Source organism: Capra hircus, chromosome 29 (assembly GCF_001704415.2).
Source record: "Capra hircus breed San Clemente chromosome 29, ASM170441v1, whole genome shotgun sequence".
Classification (NCBI taxonomy): domain Eukaryota; kingdom Metazoa; phylum Chordata; class Mammalia; order Artiodactyla; family Bovidae; genus Capra; species Capra hircus.
In genome coordinates this window covers 46,388,372-46,409,433 of record NC_030836.1, presented here as the reverse complement: position 1 = coordinate 46,409,433, position 21,062 = coordinate 46,388,372, and the positions used below count along the sequence as shown (strand labels likewise).

At 55.4% G+C, this 21,062-nt stretch overlaps 3 protein-coding genes across 4 annotated transcripts; 2 read left to right on the top strand and 1 right to left on the bottom strand.

Moving 5' to 3' along the window:
- TMEM134 (transmembrane protein 134) lies at positions 1,653 to 6,653 on the top strand. Of its 2 annotated transcripts, XM_018043517.1 has the most exons (7): positions 1,653 to 1,905; positions 2,823 to 2,887; positions 3,319 to 3,408; positions 3,567 to 3,643; positions 5,827 to 5,871; positions 6,078 to 6,131; positions 6,249 to 6,653. In XM_018043517.1, the coding sequence occupies exons 1-7, from the start codon at positions 1,732 to 1,734 to the stop codon at positions 6,329 to 6,331; spliced, it is 588 nt and encodes a 195-aa protein (XP_017899006.1). In that variant the 5' UTR covers positions 1,653 to 1,731; the 3' UTR covers positions 6,332 to 6,653. The 2 variants fall into 2 exon arrangements, with proteins under 2 accessions (XP_017899006.1, XP_017899007.1); XM_018043518.1 differs by lacking the exon at positions 2,823 to 2,887 and having other exon boundaries at positions 1,656 to 1,905.
- Positions 11,453 to 16,915, bottom strand: LOC102183216 (calcium-binding protein 4). The gene is made up of 6 exons (XM_018043593.1): positions 15,372 to 16,915; positions 14,958 to 14,988; positions 14,726 to 14,869; positions 13,251 to 13,360; positions 12,783 to 12,930; positions 11,453 to 12,671 (listed from the first exon to the last, which is right to left on the bottom strand). Exons 1-6 carry the CDS (start codon positions 15,747 to 15,749, stop codon positions 12,643 to 12,645), a joined length of 840 nt encoding a protein of 279 aa, XP_017899082.1. The 5' UTR covers positions 15,750 to 16,915; the 3' UTR covers positions 11,453 to 12,642.
- GPR152 (G protein-coupled receptor 152) lies at positions 16,992 to 20,426 on the top strand. The gene has a single exon (XM_018043592.1). It carries the CDS (start codon positions 17,745 to 17,747, stop codon positions 19,167 to 19,169), a length of 1,425 nt encoding a protein of 474 aa, XP_017899081.1. The 5' UTR covers positions 16,992 to 17,744; the 3' UTR covers positions 19,170 to 20,426.

Genomic DNA, 21,062 nt, shown 5'->3' with positions numbered 1-21,062 from the left:
ATAGTGATGGTGTGTCACAAACCGTGCAGGATTGACTCAGCTCTGTACGCGGAGTCACAGGATGAACGAGGGTGGGTGGATGGAGGAGCATGAGCCCCCCTAGCCTGCATTCGAGTCCCACTCCTACTACTCGCAAGCATGTGGGAACTGGGGGTGAAGCTCTCGTTCATGTTGTCTACAAATATTTATTGAGGATCTGTTCAGTGCCAAACACTGTTCTGGGCACAGTGGACACAGTGTTGAATAAGACAGTGTAAAACAACATAATTTCAGGTAAATGCTGTGTGATATGAAACTGGCTTTAGATTGCATAGTTGGCCACGGCTTCTCTGAGAAGCGACATTAGAGCAGAGACACACATGATGAAAAAAATCCCCCCACCCCCACCCCGGTGAAAGAGCAAGGTTAAGTGCTTTCCTGGCATAGAAAAAAGTATGTGCAAAGGCCCTGAGGTGGAAGGAGCTTGGCCTGTGTGGCTGAATGAGGTGAAAGAGGGGCAGAGGGGGACTTGATGAGATTGGGAGAGATAGGCAGCAACCGTTCAGAGCTCTGTGTGGGCTTTAGTCAAGAGTTCAGGTATTATTCTAATCACAGTGGAAAACCAAGGGATGGTTTTATGCAGAGGAGTGACTTGACAGCATATTTAAAAAACAAAAAAGTTTTATTGAAGACTAACACAGAAAAGGACCAGATATGTTTTAAAAGACCACTTTGCCTGCTGCGTGGAAGCCAGTGCAAGCCACATAAGCTCTGTTTTCCCACATCGGCACCTAGACAGCATATTAAAAAGCAGAGACATTATTTTGCCGACAAAACTCCATCTAGTCAAAGCTATGGTTTTTCCTGTAGTCATGTATGGATGTGAGAGTTGGACTATAAAGCAAGCTGAGTGCTGAAGAATTGATGCTTTTGAACTGTGGTGCTGGAGAAGACTCTTGAGAGAGTCCCTTGGACTGCAAGGAGGTCCAACCAGTCCATCCTAAAGGAAATCAGCCCTGAATATTCATTGGAAGGACTGATGCTGAAGTTGAAACTCCAATCCTTTGGCCACCTGATGCGAAGAACTGATTCATTTGAAAAGACCCTGATGCTGGGAGAGATTGACGGCAGGAGGAGAAGGGGACGACAGAGGATGAAATGGTTGGATGGCATCAGCGACACGATGGACATGAGTTTTAGTAAGATCCGGGAGTTGGTGATGGACAGGGAGGCCTGGCGTGCGGCAGTCTATGCGATCACAGAGTCGGACACGACTGAGCGACTGGACTGAACTGAACCGCACGGTGGTGACAATCCCTCTCCCGAGCAGGACCGTGGTGAGTAAGGGTGGGAAAACAGTCCTCAGGAGCCTCCTCGGCACTCAAGGAGAGGGCTGGAATGCAGATGGCTCTATCTCAGGCCTGGAAGGCTGGCGCGTGGCAGCCCCTCCAAAGACCCTTGTATACACCCAGGGATTGCTTCCGAGAGTGGTGTCTGGGGCGGCCGCTAGGCGGCGCGGCGAGCCCAGCTCGTTCCGGACGAGGGCCCAGTCCATCGGTCTGCTCGGCGCTCGGCAGCTCTGGCCTGCTGAAGGCGGACGGGGGCGGGGCCGTGATGTGAGGGCGGGGCCTCGGCCAGGGCCCCGGACCGTCGAGCAACCTAGACGACGGCACGGGGGCGGGGCCTGCGCGCGGGGGCGTGGCCTGCGGGCGCAGAAGGCGACCGCGCGGCGCGCCTGAGCGGGCCGGGGCCATGAGTGCCTCCCGGCCCCAGTTCAGCATCGATGATGCCTTCGAGCTGTCCCTGGAGGACGCGGGCCCTGGGCTCGAGCCCAGCGGGGTCGCCCGCTTCGGGCCGCTGCACTTCGAGCGCCGGGCCCGGTTCGAGGTGGCCGACGAGGACAAGCAGTCCCGGCTGCGCTACCAGGTGAATCGCCCGGCCCACCTCACCCAGCCCTCGCCTGAGTCTGGGCGGACCCCAGGCCGGACCCCGGAGAACCCCAACTCGAGAATCTGCCTAGAGGCCTCGGCCAGAGCGGGAGACCGCCCCCGGGAGGTGGCCGCTGGTCCAAATTCCTGCCCAGACCCTCTCCGCTCTGATTTCAGCCCCCAGCCACTATTGGAGAGCTCACACCTAGGAGCTCGCCCCACCCCAGCTGGAGACCCCAACCTTGAGTCCCCATTCATCCTGGCTACTGACCCTCCCTCTCCTTACCCCATAGGGATGGGGAACTCTTCTGTACTTGAACCAAACTTTGTCCGTACTCAGAAGCAGCCCCGAGAGCCCCAGGCCAGATAATCCAACGGGAACCAGCACCCCCTGTTCTGTTCTGGAAGTCCCCACCCCATCCTTTCCTCCAGAGCTGAAGGCCCTGACTCACACGATGAGTGAGTCCTTGCCTGTGCCATGGCTCCCACTAAACTGGAAATCCCCCTTTTTCCAGAGGACCTCCACCATCTCTAGACTCCTTGTCTTGGGAACCTGAACAAGATTCCTGTTCCCCAAACCTAGAAAGGATTGGCCTGCCCTTCCCTGGCCTCCCAAATCCAGGGCCTCCATACTGGGCCCCCGAAATACCATCCTGACACCTCCACCCTGACCCCCAAAGCTTGGGAGATCTCCTGGCCCCTGCTGGCTCCTCCTGCCAAAGCCCCCAGCACATACTCCTACCTGGGTTTCAGTTTCTGTGAATCACCAAACCCGTTCGGCGGGGAGGGCGGAGGGAGCAGCTGTCAAGCAGCCAGGCAAACAGCTGTGTGGGCTCCCTTTCTTCCTCTCCACCAGAGGGGAGTGAGGAAGGGCCTGAGCCCAGTAACCCCTCTGAGCCCTGTGTTCTGGAATAGAATCTGGAGAACGATGAGGATGGAGCCCAGGCCTCTCCGGAGCCAGATGGGGGAGTCAGCACCAGGTCAGGGCCAGGTGGGGACCCACCCCATACTCCTAGCCCCATGCTTCTGGCTCCCGTCCCCAGGCCCTGCTCAGTCGTGCACCTCACCTCGCTCAGCTCTCTCATGTCCTGTCCTAAAGAGACCCCTGCGTGGGGTCCCTGTCCTGCACCCTACCCTAGTGCCAACCTTGCCCGCCCACCTCACCAGGCTCTTTATCCTGCAGAAACCCCCGGCCTGGGCTGCCCCTGTCTTCTCACAGGTGACTTGTCCTGCAGAAACCCCCAGCCCTTGAATTCCTCTTCACCCTGGTGCTCTCTCAGTGTCCCTTCTCCTGGAGGAACACCCGGCCCTAGTCTCCACACTATCCCCCACAACGTCATCATGATTCCTGTCCCAAAGGGTCCCTTTCCTCACCTCCCCTGTCCCCTCACTGGGCCCACTCGTCCTGTAGGGATTCTGGCCGAACATCCATCCGCAGCTCCCAGTGGTCCTTTAGCAGCATCAGCAGCAGCACTCAGCGCTCCTACAATGCATGCTGCAGGTGAGACTCTGCCCTGATCCCACCACCAGTGGCCCCTGCCCCCACACAGGCAGCCCCAGCTACTCCCCCGCGGTCCTCTGGGCGGGGGAGGGTGCCCACCGGAGGAGGTGGGCCTCCTGTCACCATGTCCACACTCTTCTTGCTCTGCTGCCATCCAGCTGGACTCAGCACCCTTTGATCCAGAAGAACCACCGGGTAGTGCTGGCCTCCTTCCTGCTTCTCCTGCTGGGGCTGGGTGAGTGCCCTGCCTACCCCCTTCAGGGCTCCACCCTCCTTTTGCTCAGGTTCTGCACCCCTCGTGAACCACCCAGCACCCTGAGGAGGCAGCTGGCTGGCATGACCCCACCCCCATTTTACAGATGAGGAAGCTGAGGCCTTGGGAGGGGCAGGTGCAGCCTCCTGGTCACACAGCCAAGAAATCACACATAGTTGAAAATGGAACCTGGTTCCATGCTCCAAACTTTTCCTTTTTTTTTTTTTTTCAGTCTGTTTAATCCATTAGGGAAGAGAAAGTAACAGCTACTATTTATTCTGTGTCTACTTTGAACCAGGTGCAGGGCAGGCTTCCTTACCGAGGTCACACAGCAAGTGAGAGGTAGGGCCACGACTCAGAACCTAAATGTAGGGGCAGGTGAGCAAGGATACGCCTGGCCCAGTGGCCAGGACTGCGGACTACCCTGCCAGCCCGATCCACAGGGTACCTGTCAGTTCCCTTCCTCTGGAGTCTGAGAGCTGACAAGGACCTCTCCCCTGCACCCATTACTCAGATGGGGAAACTGAGGCCCAGAGCAGGGAGAAACCAGAGCCAGATGTTTTGACTCCTTTTCTCCTCATTCTGTGGGGCTGAGCAATCAGGGTCCCCGTGAAAGAATCTATGGTTGGGATCAAGAGGAGCCCATAACGTGGGCCCGACTGTGGCAGCCGCTCTCCGTCCTCCAGGAAGGTCAGAGCACCCTAGCAGGAAAGCTGGGCAGCATCCTTGTTTCAGCTCTGGGTGAGTGTGCAGGGGAGGGAGCTGCCACCTTCCCAACACTTGCAAGTCACACTGGCTACCTGCCTTACCTCATTTTATCCTCATCACCCAACAGGGCAAACATTATTACTATCCCAGTTCAGAAATAAGGACACAGGTGAAAGGTCACAGCTGGGAGGTAGATGAGCTGGGATTTAAACCCACATCAGTGACATTGCCAGGCCTGTGGGCTGCCAGAACCCATAAATTAGAAAGAGGAATTAGAAAAAGATGCCTCTTCTGAGTGGGCAGAGCCCACAGCCATGAGCCAGGACACTGAGAGTGAGTTTCAGCCGCATCTCATCCTTTTTGAGGTGTTCTGTGCAGGACACAAACCACACAGCAGTCCATGGTGGTCCTTCAAGCCTCTGCTGTACCCCCCCCCCCATTTTCAGGGATGCAGAGCCCAGCTCCCCACCTCCGTGCCTATCCCATCCTATAACTGGGGACCCCGGACTCTCTCAGCATCTGAAAAATTGATCCAGCCGTGATCTCAGCTTCCCCAGTGCCCACTGTCATTAACCAAAGTCCACATCCCTCTCCAGGGCCTACAGGCCCTGCCAAACTCCTGAAACCTGGACCCTGCCTCTCCAGTCTCCCCAAAAGCTGGAAGTTCCTAGAAAGTTCCTCCAGACTCTGGGCCTTTGCCAGGCTGTTCCCTCATCTGGAACATTGCTCTCCCTTTCTGCGTGTGGGATGCCCAGAACAAAGCCTCTGAAGTCAGATTACCTCCACCTTCCCAATACAGCCAGGGACAAGTTCCTCTGCCCCCCCAAACTCTGTGCCTCAGTTTCCTCTTCTTCGCAATGGGGACGATAATACCTATCTCATTCAGTCAAGGTGACAATTAAATAAGGCACTGCATGTAACACCCTTGGCCCAGTGCCTGGTAGCACCAGGTAAAAGATGACTAAATGGTGACTGCTACTGCTACCCCTGCTCAGCTTAGATGCCACTGCCTCCAAGGAGCCCTCTCTGATTCCCCAGGCTCCTGAGCTGCCTGATCACAGGGGTTGTAGCTTGGAGGTTCTTGTTGGTTGCTCCACTCTGGAAGGGCCTGGAGGCAGAGACCTCATCTCCCATTCCCGGTGGGATTCCCAGCATCAGGCACTCAGCAGTTAAATTCCGTAAGTGTTTGCTGACTGACTAAAGGAGCCACACCAAGGAGCAGACAAAAATGTCCTTTCACGGACATTTCCCAGGGCCTGCCAGGTGTCCTGCCCTGAAAACAGCTTGGTGAGCTTCCCCTGGAGGTTCTCTACCCAGGGGGCCTTCAGCTTAGGTGGGGGACACCATTCCTCAGACCTAAGCCTTGTGGGAGATTGCGGGTGGAGGTCCCCACCCTGCCACCAGCTTCTGCCTCCTGTGGCGCCTGCCCACACCCTCGCGCCTCCATTTGTGTGCAGTGCTGATCCTGACCGGCGTGGGACTGGAGGTGGCCCCCTCGCCAGGTGAGCGGCCCCTCCGACCCCCGCAGGCAGCGCTCACTCCCCTCTTGTGCCCAGGGGTCCTTGGCAAGCCCTTCCACTTCCTCCAGCGGTCAGCACCCTCCCGGCAGGAAACGGCCCCTGTGACCTTGGAGAGGGAGACTTGCCCAAGTACTGAGCCAGCCCGGGAGCCTCCCTGCCCAGACCCGACCCCTCCTCCCCTCCCGCAGGTGTCTCCAGCGCCATCTTCTTCGTGCCAGGCTTCCTGTTGCTGGTCCCAGGAGGTGCGAGTGGGCGGTGGGCAAGGGCGGGATATGGGCGGGGCGGGGCGGGGCCCTGGGCAGGCTGTGGACGGGCCGGGCAGTGGGCGGGGCCCGCCACTGACAGGCCCCGCCCTGCAGTCTACCACGTGATCTTCATCTACTGCGCCGTCAAGGGTCACCGGGGCTTCCAGTTCTTCTACCTGCCCTACTTCGAGAAGTGAGCAACCGGCGGTAGACGGCGGGATCCAGCGTCAGCGCCGAGAGGCCCCAGTGTGTGCGGCCTCCTTGCATCCCTAGAGGGGCACTCCCGGGGTCTGCGCCCGGCTTCGGTTCCCTCATCTCGAGGGAAAAGCCCCGCCGGGACCCTCAAGCCCCCTAGTCCTCTCGGGAGTTTGCTCAGGAAGTTTGGGGCATGTGGGTCTCGGGCCACTACCTGAGCCTGGGAAAGTCGCCCCTTCCCTCTCTGTGCCTTAACTTATTCTCGGGCCCTGGGGTTGCTGGGTTGGTGATATTTTGTGCTAATAAAAGCGGTGCTTAATTTCAGCCCACAGTTGGCCTTTTGCTTGCCACCGGCCCACCGGGCTGGCTACAGCCTCCTCCCAGAAAGGCCAAGAGAAGGACGGACCATGGGCTTGAAGGGCTCTGGGCCTGTTCCTCCCTATGGTACACACACAGCTCTGACGCTCTGAGACTTGTCCAAGGTCACACAGCTCGTTAGCATCAAAGCTGGGCCTGAGCTCTTCTGCCCCACAAGCCTGGTGAAGGCTCTCCCCGCCCTTAGCTGAGCTGGTCCTGCTGGGTCTCCACTCAGAGGGGAAGCACTGGTGCCTTCCTCATCCCCCCCACCCCCTCCCCCCGGCCCTGGCTAGGGGCAATCTGGTGACGCAGGCCTGGGGCCTGGAGGCTGGTATCCTGGTTCCAGCCTGGCTCTGGGGCCCTGGGCTGCCACGGCCAGCTCCTAATGTGGGCCACCAGGAGGAGCCGCCCAGACTCCTCCACCCACTGCCCTACTTCCCAGGCCCAGGGGTTGGGAAAAGCAGGGGCAAAGGACATAGGAAGCAGGGCCCGTATGACAGAAAGCCCCAATGATCAAAGACTCTTAGAATTATAGAACATTGGAAACAGACCATGGCAGAATTCTGGAAGGACCAAGCATCTCCAGATCTCAATAACCAGGAAACAATCTGAGCACCCTGGAATCTGAGCTCATAATAGCTGCCATTTATCAGACTCTTAGAAGGCACCAGGTTGTGTGCTAAGCACTTAACACAGGTTATTTCTGGTCATCCTCCAAGAAAACCGAGGCCCAGGGAGACTGGGTCAGCCAAGGGCAGAGTTAGGAACATAACCCAGGGCTTCTGTGACTTGAGCGGGAGGGGTGTCAGCAAGCCGGTATGGTCCCCAGCTAATCAACTGGCCGAATGAGTGTGGGCCGAGTAGACCCTGTTCGTATTATGTGTTCACAGTCTTCCACCCCCAGTAAAACATGAGTGCCATAAGATGGTATTTGGTCTGACGTGGCCTCTACTGTGTCTGCAGCAGCCAGGACAGTACCTGTAGATTTCTGTGATTTTGTTGAATGGACACCAAGGCCCCTGCTCTCACACCTGATCTGGCCAACCCAGACTTCCCACTCTCAGCCACCAATCAAGGCACTTTAAGGGGCACAAGTTAGATGCAGGAACTCCTAAATAAGTGCTTCTCAAGTTAGCTGGAGGAAAAGGACCAGTTTTCATTTCTAATGTATTGTGGACCAATGCTTTAGTAAGATAAAAGCCCACAGTTTGTATTAGCAGACTAATCAGAAAATTACATTTCAATAGATACAATCAGAACAAACATGGAAAAAAAAGAAAAGTTCTAAAAACCATTCATTGAAAGTGGGCAAATTAGCAATTAACATAGAGTTGTTGCCATGCCCATAATTTTTTGTCACTTCACAGTCTTAAGTGATTCTGTTCGAAGTTTTTCTCTAACCAGAAGTGATTCTCCATAAGACTACCTCAGAGATTTCTCTGGTGGTCCACTGGTTAAGAACGCACCTTCTAGTGCAGGGGATGCGGATTTGATCAGGGAACTAAGATCCCACATGCTGCGGGGCAACTACGCTGGTGCGCCACAACTAGACAGAAGGCCATGCCGTGTAAGAAAGAGCCACCGTGCTGGCACAGCCAAAAATAATTTTTTAAAGAAAAGACTATTTCAGGGATCTGCAAGCTATACCTCACATGCCTGATATAGCCCCCAATGAAGAATGGTTTTCACATTTTTGTAATGGCTGGGAAAGAAGCCAAAGGATAATAAACTTTTGTGACACAAAGGAGTTTATGAAATTCAAATTTTGGTGTCAGTAAGTTGCATTCAATTAATTATTATTTGTCAAATTCCCTACACAGCCACACTTGTATATTGACTTTGGCTGCTCAGCCATACAAACTACTATAAAGAGCAACAGAAATCACATGGTCCGCAAAGCCTAAACTCGACTATCTGGCCCTTCACGGAAAAAGGATGCCAACCCTTGGTTCATATGAACGTGTCGACAGAACACCGAATCGCAAGGTTTAAAGTTTTAATGTGACCAATGCGCTTGATCTTTGCTAGTTAGTTTATGTAATCCAAGTTGGACTGACAGCAACAGCATCCTCAGGAAATAATGAATCTCCAAACTCTAAATATGATTTCTTTTTAGTTGGAAAGTGCATTAATAGTTGCACGCAGCTTAAGAACATTAGATTTCCTTAGTGAATTGTAACTCCATTTACCCCTGACACTTTTTCCCCCCATAGTCCACTTTGTAGTCACACTAGCTTTCTTTTGGTTAATTCTCTCCTGCCGCTGCTGCTGCTAAGTCACTTCAGTCGTGTCCGACTCTGTGTGACCCCATAGACAGCAGCCCACCAGGCTCCTCCGTCCCTGGGATTCTCCAGGCAAGAACACTAGTCAATCTTTTTTTCCAAGCTGTCAGTTTCAGCCTTTCAGTTGGCATTACGCTTTGAATGTGTCTCTTATATGTGCACTCAGCTGTGGGGAAGAGCCTGGGTATCTGCCTTTTGGGATCTGCTCTCTGCCCTTGTAGTAGAAGAACCTTTGGTTTCTAGCTGGGCACAAGGTCCCCCAAAATAAAGACTGCATTTCCCAGCATCCTTTGCAACCAGCTGTCCCAGATGCAGAGCCCTGGGGATATAAGTGGTTCAGGTTGATTGCTCCCTTTCTTCTTTGTTTCTCCTCCCATTCTGTCCCGTGGGGAAACCAACAAATGTGGCTACACCCTCAGAATGGCAGAGCAGCCAGCAGAAGAAGCCTAAGTGCCTGAAGACCATACAGCTGGATTTCAACTAAGACTCTTCCTGTGAGGGAGATAAATGTCCATCCAGTTTGAAGTGAAGTGAACTCGCTCAGTCGTGTCCGACTCTTTGCGACCCCATGGACTATAGCCTACCAGGCTTCTCCATCCATGGGATTTTTCAGGCAAGAATACTGGAGTGGGTTGCTATAAGGTATTGCTATTTGGGGTCTCCATCGCTGACAAGGACCCTAGTCTAATACTGATGTTTTCTTCTGGGACTGAAACTCCAACTTTAAACCAAAAAAACTTAACTTGCTTTTACTTATTGTAATTTTTTAAAGAATTATTTCTACCTTCTGTTTTAATGTTTTCTGTAGATTTTTCTTTGCTTTTCTTCCTCTTTCCCAGACTTCTACTAGCTTAGTCAAGAATTCTTCACTTTCTCCGTTTTCCTCCTCTATTGATTAAACTGTTGAGAATGGAACATTCTACCTCTATTTCTGTTATATTGGTCGTTACCCTTACATCATTAACAAAATCTCAGTGAATCTTTCTACTCTAGGAAAAACAAGAAAAAGGTTTCAGCATATCTAAAATATTCTTTCCTATCTTCCATTTTATTTTTGTCTAATTTTTAGTCCCTCCTTGTTTTAAAATCCCCCAAATTATTTTTTTATATAGTTAATGTTTCTTTAGAGCTACCAGTACGTTTACTGGTTTCTTTCCTGACTATTATTTAGTACATACTCTGCCTTGAATTTTCTTCTTACTGAAGCCATCCCTTCAACAAGAGTTTGTGGGTGAGAAACCCTTTCTGCCTTGTGTTGTTGAAAAAAGTTTATAGTTCATCTTCACTCTTGAATAAGATGAGCTAAGTGTAGGCTTCTCAGCAGGCACTTCTTTTTCTTCTGCACACTGAACAATTTATTCCATTTTCCTCTTGCATCTACTGTTGTCAATGAAAAAAAGGTCTTTGGAGAGTCTGGTTGCTAATCCTTGGTAAGTAATCTGACTTCTCTCTCGAGTTGTTTACAAGATTTTCCTTTTGTATTCTGCAGTTTCACTGGGATGCATCTAGATATACATTTATTTTTATTTATCCTTCTCCAGCTCCAATGTGCTCCTTCAGCCTGGGCCCTTGTCTTTGTGGAAGTCTTTACGGAAAATTTTTAACCATCATCTCTTTGAATATTGCCTCATGCCCATTTTCTACATTTTCTTCTTCTGGGACTCCTAATGACTGTGGTGGTGGTTGTTCGGTAGCCAAGCCGTGTCTGACTCTTTGCAACCCCATGGACTGCACTTCCTGTCCTCCACCCCAGGCTTCCCTGTCCTTCACTGTCTCCTGGGGTCTGCTCAAACTCATGTCCACTGAGTCAGCGACACCATCCAAACATCTCATCTTCTGTTACCCCCTTTTCCTCTTGCCCTCAATTTTTCCCAGCATCAGGGTCTTTTCCAGTGAGCCAACTCTTCACATCAGGTGGCCAAAGTATCGGAGCTTCAGCTTCAGCATCAGTCCTTCCAGTGAATATTCAAGGTTGATTTCCTTTAGGATGGACTGGTTGGATCTCCTTGCTGTCCAAGGGACTCTCAAGAGTCTTCTCCAGCCCCACAGTTCAAAAGCATCAATTCTTCGGTGCTCAGTCTTCTTTATGGTCCAGCTCTCACATTCGTACATGACGACTGGAAAGACCATAGCTTTGACCATAGACTTTTGTCGGCAAAGTGATGTCTCTGCTTTTTAATACAATGTCTGGGTTTGTCATAGCTTTTCTTCCAAGGAGCAAGCGTCTTTTAATTTCATGACTGCAGTCACCATCCACAGTGATTTTGGAGCCCAAGAAAATAAAATCTGCCACTGTTTCCATTTTTGCCCCATCTATTTGCCATGAAATGATGGGACTGGATGCCACGATCTTTGTTTTCTGAATGTTGAGTTTTAAGCCAGCTTTTTCACTCTACTCTTTCACCTAACTTTTAACTGCTCTTTAATATTTTCTGTCATTCATCCCTCAATGCTACCTATGGCAGATTTCTCAGATATAGCTTCCAGTTCATTAATCTTTTCTTAAGTTGTGTCCAATCTGTTTGATTTAGCCCTTGATTTTTTTTTCATTCCAATGGCCATATCCTCTATTTTTAGCCATTTTATTGGGTTATTTTTGTTTTAATCTTTCTATTCAGTTTTCATACCATGCTGTTACGGATGAGGGTCTCTCTTGTTGATTTTGCCCCAGTTTTGTTTGCTTTTGCGTTCACTTCGTGCTCTCTTTCCGAGTGTTTTAAATCTCCACTTTGGAGCACTGACTCTCCTGTTTCCTGCATCTGCTGCGTCTCCCTCATGGTGACTTGTTTCCTTTTGTGATTTGTCATCCTTTGTCATGAGTTCATCTTCAGACGTGATAGGGGTGTTTGGGTTTTTTTTTAAAGGCTACGTGCCCTGGGTTGAAAGAGTGTCTTTCTCAGCAGTTTTTTTGTTTTTCCTATTTCTTCTGCTTTTCACACCACAGAGATAGACCACACTCCTGTTTGACATGCAGACCTGAGTTTCAGGTTCAGGTTCACTGGGGTAACTTTTTCCACTCAAGGTTGAACATCTGCATCTTGTCACTTTCTCAGGCTTGTGGGTAGCAGTATATTTTGGCCCCCTTTTCAAGAACAGGGTAGCCTGTTGAGACCCTGGAATGTACGGAGGTCATGTCCTGCTCCCCAGCCTCTTACAGGTCCCTCTTGGGTGTCTGAGCCCAGACTCCCGAACACCTGAAGCCCCCACAGCCTCTGATTCCTCCCGTCACTCAGCTTTGGATTTTCTCTTTGTCTCTGGTACCTGGGATCATCCCTGTCTTTCAAGTTCAGCTTAAAAATTTTTTTTCCCACGTATAAGGAGTGAGAGGAGCCCAGCCACCTTTCTCAGTTCCCCATTTTACCAGAACCACCCACTTCACTGCCCCATCTCTGAATGCTGCTGATGGCAGGGAGCTCCCTACCTCCCAAGGGGCTGGAGAGAGTCAAACCTTGTCACACTAGGGAATGACAGGCAGTTGAGGGCAGGTTTCCTCCAGGCCACTCCGGTGGAAGGGAGGCCAGGATGAGGGTGGGCAGGTGACATCACAAGCCAGCTCTCCAGCCAGAGGTTATCAGAGCAGAAGCCCAGGGGCTGCTCGGTCTCTTTCATCCTGGGGCCTCCCAGGGAGGACGTGCATCATGAACCTTGCTGGTGTGTCTGGGGCCAGAGGCGCCTTAGTGGCGGGACAGCATCATCACGAACTCTGCAAGAGAGAAGGGGCGGGGTTTGAGCCGGTCCAGGTCAGCGATCCCAGGAGGCACTGGGCTCAGCCTGGGAGCCAGAAGGATCGGGCTTGGTCTGGGAGGAGGCTCACCGTCAAAGTCCACGGTGCCGTCCCCATTGAGATCCACTTCTTGGAGCATCTCGTCCAACTCAGGACCCACCAGTGGCTCCCCCAGGAGAGCCGGTGCTGCCTCCCGCAGCTCTGCCACCGTGATCCGCCCATCCCTGTCCCTGTCAAACTGCAATTCCGGCAGGACTCAGCCCTCCTACCCTCTTCCTGTGCCCGCTGCCACCTTGCCTGGACACCCCCACTTCCTCCATCCAAACCCTCCTCCTCCTCCCAGACTGAGGCCGTGAACCCCCTGCCCCCGGGAAAGTCCTCCTAGGTTACCCCTCAGCCGGGAGTGATTTAAACCCTCTCCGATCCCGTTCCCAGTCCTAGTCCCACCAGCTGCAGGGCTCGGGGCCTCCAGAGGCTGAGGCTCCCAATCTCCCCTGAGGCCAGGAAGGATGCCACCTGGCATCCACCCACCCACCGGCCCCCCGGGGGGCCCCACACCTCTCGGAAGGCAATTCGCAGCTCCCGCAGCCCCAGCATGTGCGCCGTCTCCTCCCTCAGCTTCGGGCCCATCATCTCCACGAATTCCTCAAAGTCCACACGGCCACCCACTGCAGACCCAGGCAGAGGGTCACAGTGGTGAGGACTGGGGCCCAAGGAGGGACCCCAGCCCCTCACCCGCTCCGTGTCCAGGAAGGATACCAGCTTCCATGTCCCCAGGGGTAGGAGGCTGCAGCCCGAGGCTCTGCTGGGGGCAAGATGCTCAAGGTCTGTCAGTGAAGCACCAGATGTGGGGGACTGAGACCAGGCTGGGGAACCAGACAGCTCCGGGTTCAAAGCCTGGCTCTCCCCCTAATGCTGTGACCACGGATGACTCACTGGACCTGCCTCCCCATTGGAGGATAGGGTGCTATTGCGGTTGGAGTTCATGACTGTAAAGTGCCGGAACCCCACAGGTAGCAGTAAAAACACCTTAGAAGCATACACCGGTAGTCCCTGGATTCTAAAAGGCCATCAATTATAAAAAGCACCAATGGTCCATGAATAGCTTCAGGAGAAAGAAAGAGGCATGACACTAAATATTCACATCAATTGTAAATCACATCCCATTTTGGGAACTGTAAGGGAAAAAAATTTGCTGGTGTCCTGGGAAGAAAGGAACCTGATATTTGATAAATCAGCTGCGGTGTTGGAGAAGACTCGTGAGAGTCCTTTGGACTGCAAGGAGATCCAACCAGTCCGGAAATCAGTCCTGAATATTCGTTGGAAGGACTGATGCTGAAGCTGAAGCTCCAATACTTTGGCCACCTGATGCAAAGAGCTAACTCATTGGAAAAGACCCTGATGCTGGGAAAGATTAAAGGCGGGAGAAGGGGACAACAGAGGATGAGATGGTTGGATGGCATCACTGACGTGATGGACATGAGTTTGAATAAGCTCCAGGAGTTGATGATGGACAAGGAAGCCTGGCGTGCTGCAGTTCATGGGGTCGCAAAGAGTCGGACACGACTGAGCAACTGAACTGAACTGATACACAAGGGCTGCCTGTCAGACATTTAATCGCAAAGAGTGGCCAGGCTCTGTCCCGCTTGGCCTCACCAACAAACCTTAAGAGACTTTTCAGGATGATCAAAGAGAGGCAGAGACAGCCCAGGTGGCTGGTACCAGCACAGACGGTTTTATCTCAGTCAGAGATGGAGGTCCCCAACCTGAGTCCCGTGGGTCTCTTGTGGATCACCCGGTGCCTTCCTAGTCCCCCTACCCTCCGTGTCCTGGGGCCAGTGTCATCAAACTGTCCTGGAAACTGCCACCCGACCCCCCTCACTCCACCATTACCCCTGTCTGATTGCCAGAGCCACGGCGCAACACCCTTCCGTTCTGGGAACCTTAAGGCTGGAAAAGGACCCTGGCGGCAAAGCCAGGTGGCTCCGCCCACCAGCCCCGCCCCACCCGGGGAGACGGGGTCAAGCACTGACTCCGCATCTTGACGTGCTGGGAGACCTCGATGAGCTCCATCTCAGTGGGCATATAGCCCAGCGTCCGCATGCACTCGCCCAGGCTCCGGTAGCCGATATAACCGTCGTGGTCCGTGTCAAACTCCTCGAAGGCGGCCTGAAGCTCTGCAGGGGAGGGAGGTCAGGCTCAGGCAGCCAGCCAGCCAGGCTCTGGGACATTTCCCACCCGCCGCTCCCAGCGGGGGCCACTCACCATCCAGCTCCTCGGGGCCCAACTCTCGGTCCTGCAGGGGCATAGACCAGCATGTCCCCGGGGCCAGTCGGGGCTCTGGCCAGCCTTCCTCCTCCAGCCCCAGGCCACGGTGGCCTGGGCAGGGCCCGTCCCACAAGGGCAGGAGAAAGCAGCTGAAGTCCCAGGAGAAGAGTTGACCCCCTTCCTGCTCCTGGGGGCCCTGAGCTGCCACAGACCCCTGGGTTAGTGGTCTAGCTCCACCCATTGCCCAGGCTGCCCCCCAACTGCAGAAACCCTGCCCCCACAGTCCAGCTCTTGAGTCTGGAGCAGAAACTGGAGGAGGCCTGAGTATCAGGGGAAGGGTGGGCTGAACCTGAGCCCATGAGTCCCAACCCCACCCCCAGGCCCCCCAACCCTGGCCCGGGCCCACCTGACCTTCCCGAAGATGCGGTTGAGCAGGGGCCCGTATGTCTTCTGAGCAGCATCGTGCTGGGGGCCAGGACGGTGCCGGTGGGACTGGCGACGAGGGGCCGGCCCAGGGGCCGAGGGGACGGGCCCCTCCTGCCCTTCTCTGGTCCTGGAGGGGTTCTTGCTGCTCCCCAGGGCCTCAGGGCCCTGCATGGGGGTCTGCTCCCCAGAGCTGCTGAGGCCCTTCCGGGACCCTCGGAGCCCCTTCTCCTTCTTGCTGCTTCTCTTCCTCGTCAAGGGGGGCCCCTCAGCACCGCTACTGGAAGCCAGGACCCCCACGGGGGGCTTCTGTGGTCCGGGGGCCAGGTCTGGGCCATGGCGCCCCCTCCCCTGCTCTTCGGCCATGTGGAGGAGGGTGACAGGACTCAGAGAAGCGGCACCAGGGAGCACCCCTGCTTCTCAGGACCCATAAAGCTGCTTATACTCTGCCACCCCGAGGGCTGATGACCAGGGATCGGGCCCTGAGGGGGATTAGGGTAAGTGAGTCAGGCAGCCCAGGCCCTAATCCCGCCCTCTGCCTGCGGGTGTCCAGATAGGCAGAGCCGATCAGTCAAGGGAAACATCCTCAGCAACACGGGTGCCAGGACAGAGTGGCCGCAGTGAGCCTCAGACTCCAGCTCTGCCACTCACGAGCTGGGAGACCCAGCAGACTCACCTCTCTAAGTCTCAGCTGCCTCATCTATAAAATGGGAGCAGTAATGCTGAAGCGTCAGAGAGCCCAGTTTTCTGACATGAGCAGGACTCAGCTACCGCAGGACATGGGGAAGCATCTCAGGCAGGAGGAAGAGTGTGTACAAAAGTGGGAGGTGGGAGAGAGGGCAACATCCCCACCGGAGCAGGGGTGTGTGAAAGGAAGGGAGGCCAGATCATAGGGGCTTGGCATCACGGGTGATTGAGGGTCACAGGGGTGACATCAGAGGAGGCGCACCCTGGGGGACCCAGAGCCTGCTCAGAGCTGGAGGGGCCCAGGCCGAGGGCTTTCGACCATCTGGCCCTGTCAAGGATAGGGGGCCCTGGCTGGTCACTTGGCCCCACTGGGCTGGGGTTAGGGTTTCCCCAGAGAGCAGCCCCATGAAAGATTGATGTCCTCTCAGCTTGGGTTTCATGCCAGCAGCCTTAGTGCCGCCGGGCACCATGCAGCAGGCCCCAGCGTGGGGCTGTGTGGACGACTGGACCTCTGGGCAGGCAGACACCTCTGCTCCTTCCAGCCAGTGGCCTGCATCTCACAGGTAAGCCAGGCCTTGCCAGTTGGAGCCTCAGGGGGTGCCCTGGGCTCTGATTCAGTAAGGACTGGAGCTTGCAGAGTGGGGTCTGCCTGAGTAAGGGCCCTGGGGGTGGGGAGACCACAGGCTAAAGGTCAAATGGCTTGAGCTATAAGCCACAGGCAGGATGCAGGCTTTCCGGGACATCTGGTTTTTCTGCCTCAGAGGGAGCCTGCCTCCCCCAACTAAGGAGGTAGGGTGAGGGCAGCAGGCTTCTTGGGACTCAGCCACCCTCATCCTCATCGCGCCGCTGAGCCCCTTACCCTCTTTTCTAATGAGTAACCCCAGGGGGCAAGGGAGCCCCCCCCCCCGCCCCAGCCCCAGACCTCCTGTCCACTCTTGGGCCCAGGGGACCCTAAGCCTTTCCCTTTGGAATCTTTGTTTCGGCTGCACCACATGGCTTGCAGAATCTTAGTTCCCCTACGAGGTATTGAACCCCTGTCCCCTGCAATGAAAGCGTGGATCTTTAACCACTGGACCACCAAGGAACTCTGAATCTCAAACTCTTGAACCCAGGATACTGACAAAAAGGGAGCCTGCGATGCTTTGACCATTTGGGGTTGTTTTGTTTGGGCCGCACCATGTAGCTGGAGGGATCTCAGTCCCCCCACCAGGGACTGAACCCAGGCCCACAGCAGGGAAAGGCCAGGTCCTAACCAGTGGACCACTAGGGATTTCCCAAGCGGTTTTTAAACTGTGTTCCCTGGAGTTCTAAGGGTGCTCTCCCTCCTTTAACCTGAGCACACCCTTTTAGTTCACATAGGAGTTCTGCTATAGTATCTTATTGAAATGAATTTGAAAGCCTCTGGCTTGGTCTGGGTGGACGCAGCGGGATTCTGGGCAGCAACATAATTAGAGTCCTGGTGCCCACATTCCTATCTCAGACCTTGCATAAGTTACCTTCCTCTGCACCTTTCTCTGCTTACCTGTAGGATGGATTGCAGGAAGACTAGGTAAGGTAATCTCTTTAAAGTCTCTGGCAAAGGCTAACCACCCCAAAGTTGATGATGATGGCCCAGAGAGGGATAGCGACTTTCACAGAGATGCTCAGCATCCTCTCTCTCCTGTTCAGTCATTCATGCCTTCATTGATTCACCAGGTGCCCACTCCATGTCCAGTCAGACACTGGGGACCCCAGATAGACACAGCTATGGAAGCCAGCCTGGGTGCCCCCGGCCACTGGCCCCGCACAGAGCTCGACGATGAGGACTACCCTCAGGGCGGCTGGGACATGGTCTTCCTGGTAGCCCTGCTGCTCCTGGGGCTGCCGGCCAATGGGCTCATGGCGTGGCTGGCTGGCTCGCAGGCCCGGCAGGGCGCGGGCACACGGCTCGCTCTGCTCCTGCTCAGCCTGGCTCTCTCTGACTTCCTGTTCCTGGCAGCAGCGGCCTTCCAGATCATGGAGATCCAGCATGGCGGGCACTGGCCACTGGGGACGGCTGCCTGCCGCTTCTACTATTTCCTCTGGGGGGTGTCCTACTCCTCCGGCCTCTTCCTGCTGGCTACCCTCAGCCTGGACCGCTGCCTGCTGGCGCTGTGCCCTCGCTGGTACCCTGGGCGCCGCCCAGCCCGCCTGCCCCTCTGGGTCTGTGCTGGGGTCTGGGTGCTGGCCACCCTCTTCAGTGTGCCCTGGCTGGTCTTCCCCGAGGCCGCCGTCTGGTGGTACGACCTGGTCATCTGCCTGGACTTCTGGGACAGCGAGGAGCTGCCGCTGCGGATGCTGGAGATCCTGGGGGGCTTCCTGCCTTTCCTCGTGCTGCTCATCTGCCACCTGCTCACCCAGGCCGCCGCCTGCCGGCCCTGCCGCCGCCACCAGCCTGGGGCCCCGGCCTGCCGCGGCTTCGCCCGTGTGGCCAAGACCATTCTGTCAGCCTACGTGGTCCTGCGGCTGCCCTACCAGCTGGCGCAGCTGCTGTACCTGGCCTTCCTGTGGGACTTCTACCCCGGCTACCTGCTCTGGGAGGCCCTGGTCTACTCTGACTACCTGATCCTGCTCAACAGCTGCCTCAGTCCCTTCCTCTGCCTCCTGGCCAGTGCCGACCTCCGGGCCCTGCTGCACACCATGCTCGCCTCCTTTGCAGCCGCTCTCAGTGAGGAGAGGCCGGGCAGCTTCATGCCAGCTGAGCCACAGACCCAAGTGGACTCTGAGGATCAGACGGTACCAGGGCCAGTGGCTGAGGCCCAGCCACAAGTGAACCCCACAGCCCAGCCACAAGTGAACCCCGAGGCCAAGCAGCAGGCGAACCCCGCGGCCCAGCCACGGGACGACAACGAGGGCCCACCCCAGCTGGATTCTGGGGCCCAGTCACAGGCAAGCCCCAAGGCCCAGCCCCCCGGGCCCACTACCAGCTCAGCCCCCAGTGCCTGTGAGGAAGCTTCCTCCACCCCAGCCATGGATTCCACCCTAGAGGCCCCCGTGAACCTGGCCACACCTGCTGCCTCTGAGGGAGGAGGCCCCAGCAGCGCTCCCCGAGAAGAGGCCCCGGGCGCGGGCCCCACGTGAGGGCTCAGGAAAGTCCAGGCCCGCCAGGACAGCAGAAGAGCCGGGGGAGACGGAGGAACCAGCCCGTCAGAGAGGAGGACGGGTACCGTGGGGGAAGTTCGCGTGGAAAACCCCTACTGAGTCCCTTGGGCCTGGCAGACGAGGCTTGGGGGACGTGAACATGAAGCAGCCAAAATCCTGTACGGTTTGTTGAACGTCATGTCCCTGGTCCCAGCAAGCTCTTGCAGACTTGGCCCCCACACAGTGGCCCAGCACCACCCCCCAAGCTACCACAGGTGATGGTGTCCTTTGGGTTCGGCTCTCCAATGCCCCCCAGACCCCACAGACAGCCTCCTCCTTAGCCTCAGTCCTGCAGGAGAAAGACGGGCAGGGCTACTTCCCCAGGCTTGATCCTACCTTCCCTCGATCCTTCCCTCCCTGCCCTCTTCCCTATCCCGACCTCTCACCTGGATACAAGGAGCCCAAGAGGAAGTTCCTACAGTGAAGGGAGGCATGCGGGAGCCACTGGGAGCCCGGGGCCTTAGCGGCCCACAAGCGGACTCGGCAGCCTTCTCCTCCAGTCCCCTACCCCACAGGCAGTGAGGCTGGGGCCGGACTTCCTTCAGCAAGGTGGTGAGCACAGAGGCGAGAGCGGGCAAGACTGGATTCCAATCCAGCTCCGGGTGACTCTGGACAAGCTGCTTCACCCTCCGAGCTCCTGTTGCATCTGGCATCGTGAGGATTAAATGAGAAGATGTGTGAGGTGCTGGCAGGAACTGGCACACAGAAGGGGCTCAGTGAACAGATGCTTCGTAGACATCCAGGGATGCAGGGGCTGGGGATGATGGAAGGAGGGCACACCTGGCCGGAGCACCCGGGATCCTGTGAGCTTCCGGGCAGATCAGCGCGCCCATGACCAGCTCTGGGCTGCAGATGGCCAGGCGGCCTGAGAGAGCTTGGGGCCACCTCTGTGCCTTGGGCAGCTCCAGGGGACTTCAAGGTCTGCTACGTTTGAGGGTTCAATGAGTGTTCCCCTGCCCAGCCCCCACCAAGGAGGAGGCACAGAGTGCCCTGGTCCTGCCTCTGCCTCAGCCCCTTCCATACTCTCAGCCCAGATGCAGAGATGGGAAGATGTCCCAGCAGAGAACTCTGGGAACCAGTGGCTCTAGGGACAGCACAGGCCCCTTGGAGGTCACACGGTGTCTCCAAGCAGAGCCAGCCTTCTTCCGTCTCCAGCTGCAGACCCTGCAAGAAAAACTAGGAAGTGCTGAAGTTCTATTTTCAGACTCCCCCACCCCACTTCCTTTTCATACACATCACTCTCTTCTGGCGCTCACTCCACCCAGCTTTCTCTCAGTCCCTGGTTCTAAAACCATGAACTCTTTCTCCTTTCATCAACCCCCCCCGCCCCCGACCGCCCCACAACCCTTTCCCTTAAGCTCAGCACTGTGACCTTTAGTAGCTGAGGGGTGCCCTTACCAGTAGGTGTAAAGGACAATGACATTTTAAGTGCTACCCTTCCCAGCTTGCTACAAAGGCAGGCTGAAGTGGTTCAGTGAGATCTGGGTTCTGGTTCCCAGGCCTGTCTTTGCCTCAGTTTTCTCCTCTGTAAAATGGGGTGATAATGTTCTCTTCGCAAATTTGGCTGTTGTGATCATTAAGCCAAACCCAGGGCTGGAAGCAGGCCGGGTGCTGGTGGTGGTGATATGAGCAGCATAACCATAGCGCTTCCGGGAATTCTGGCCACCGAAGCTGGTGGGAGAGAGGTTTCTGGACAGGCACAAATTTGTTGAACTCATTCATTCAGCAAATATTTATCAAGCACTTGTCAAGTGCTTTTCTAGCCAGCCTTCCATTTTGAATGGGATTAGGGCATGGCCTCCAATGCCCCTCAGAGGTTGTTTGAATCCTGGT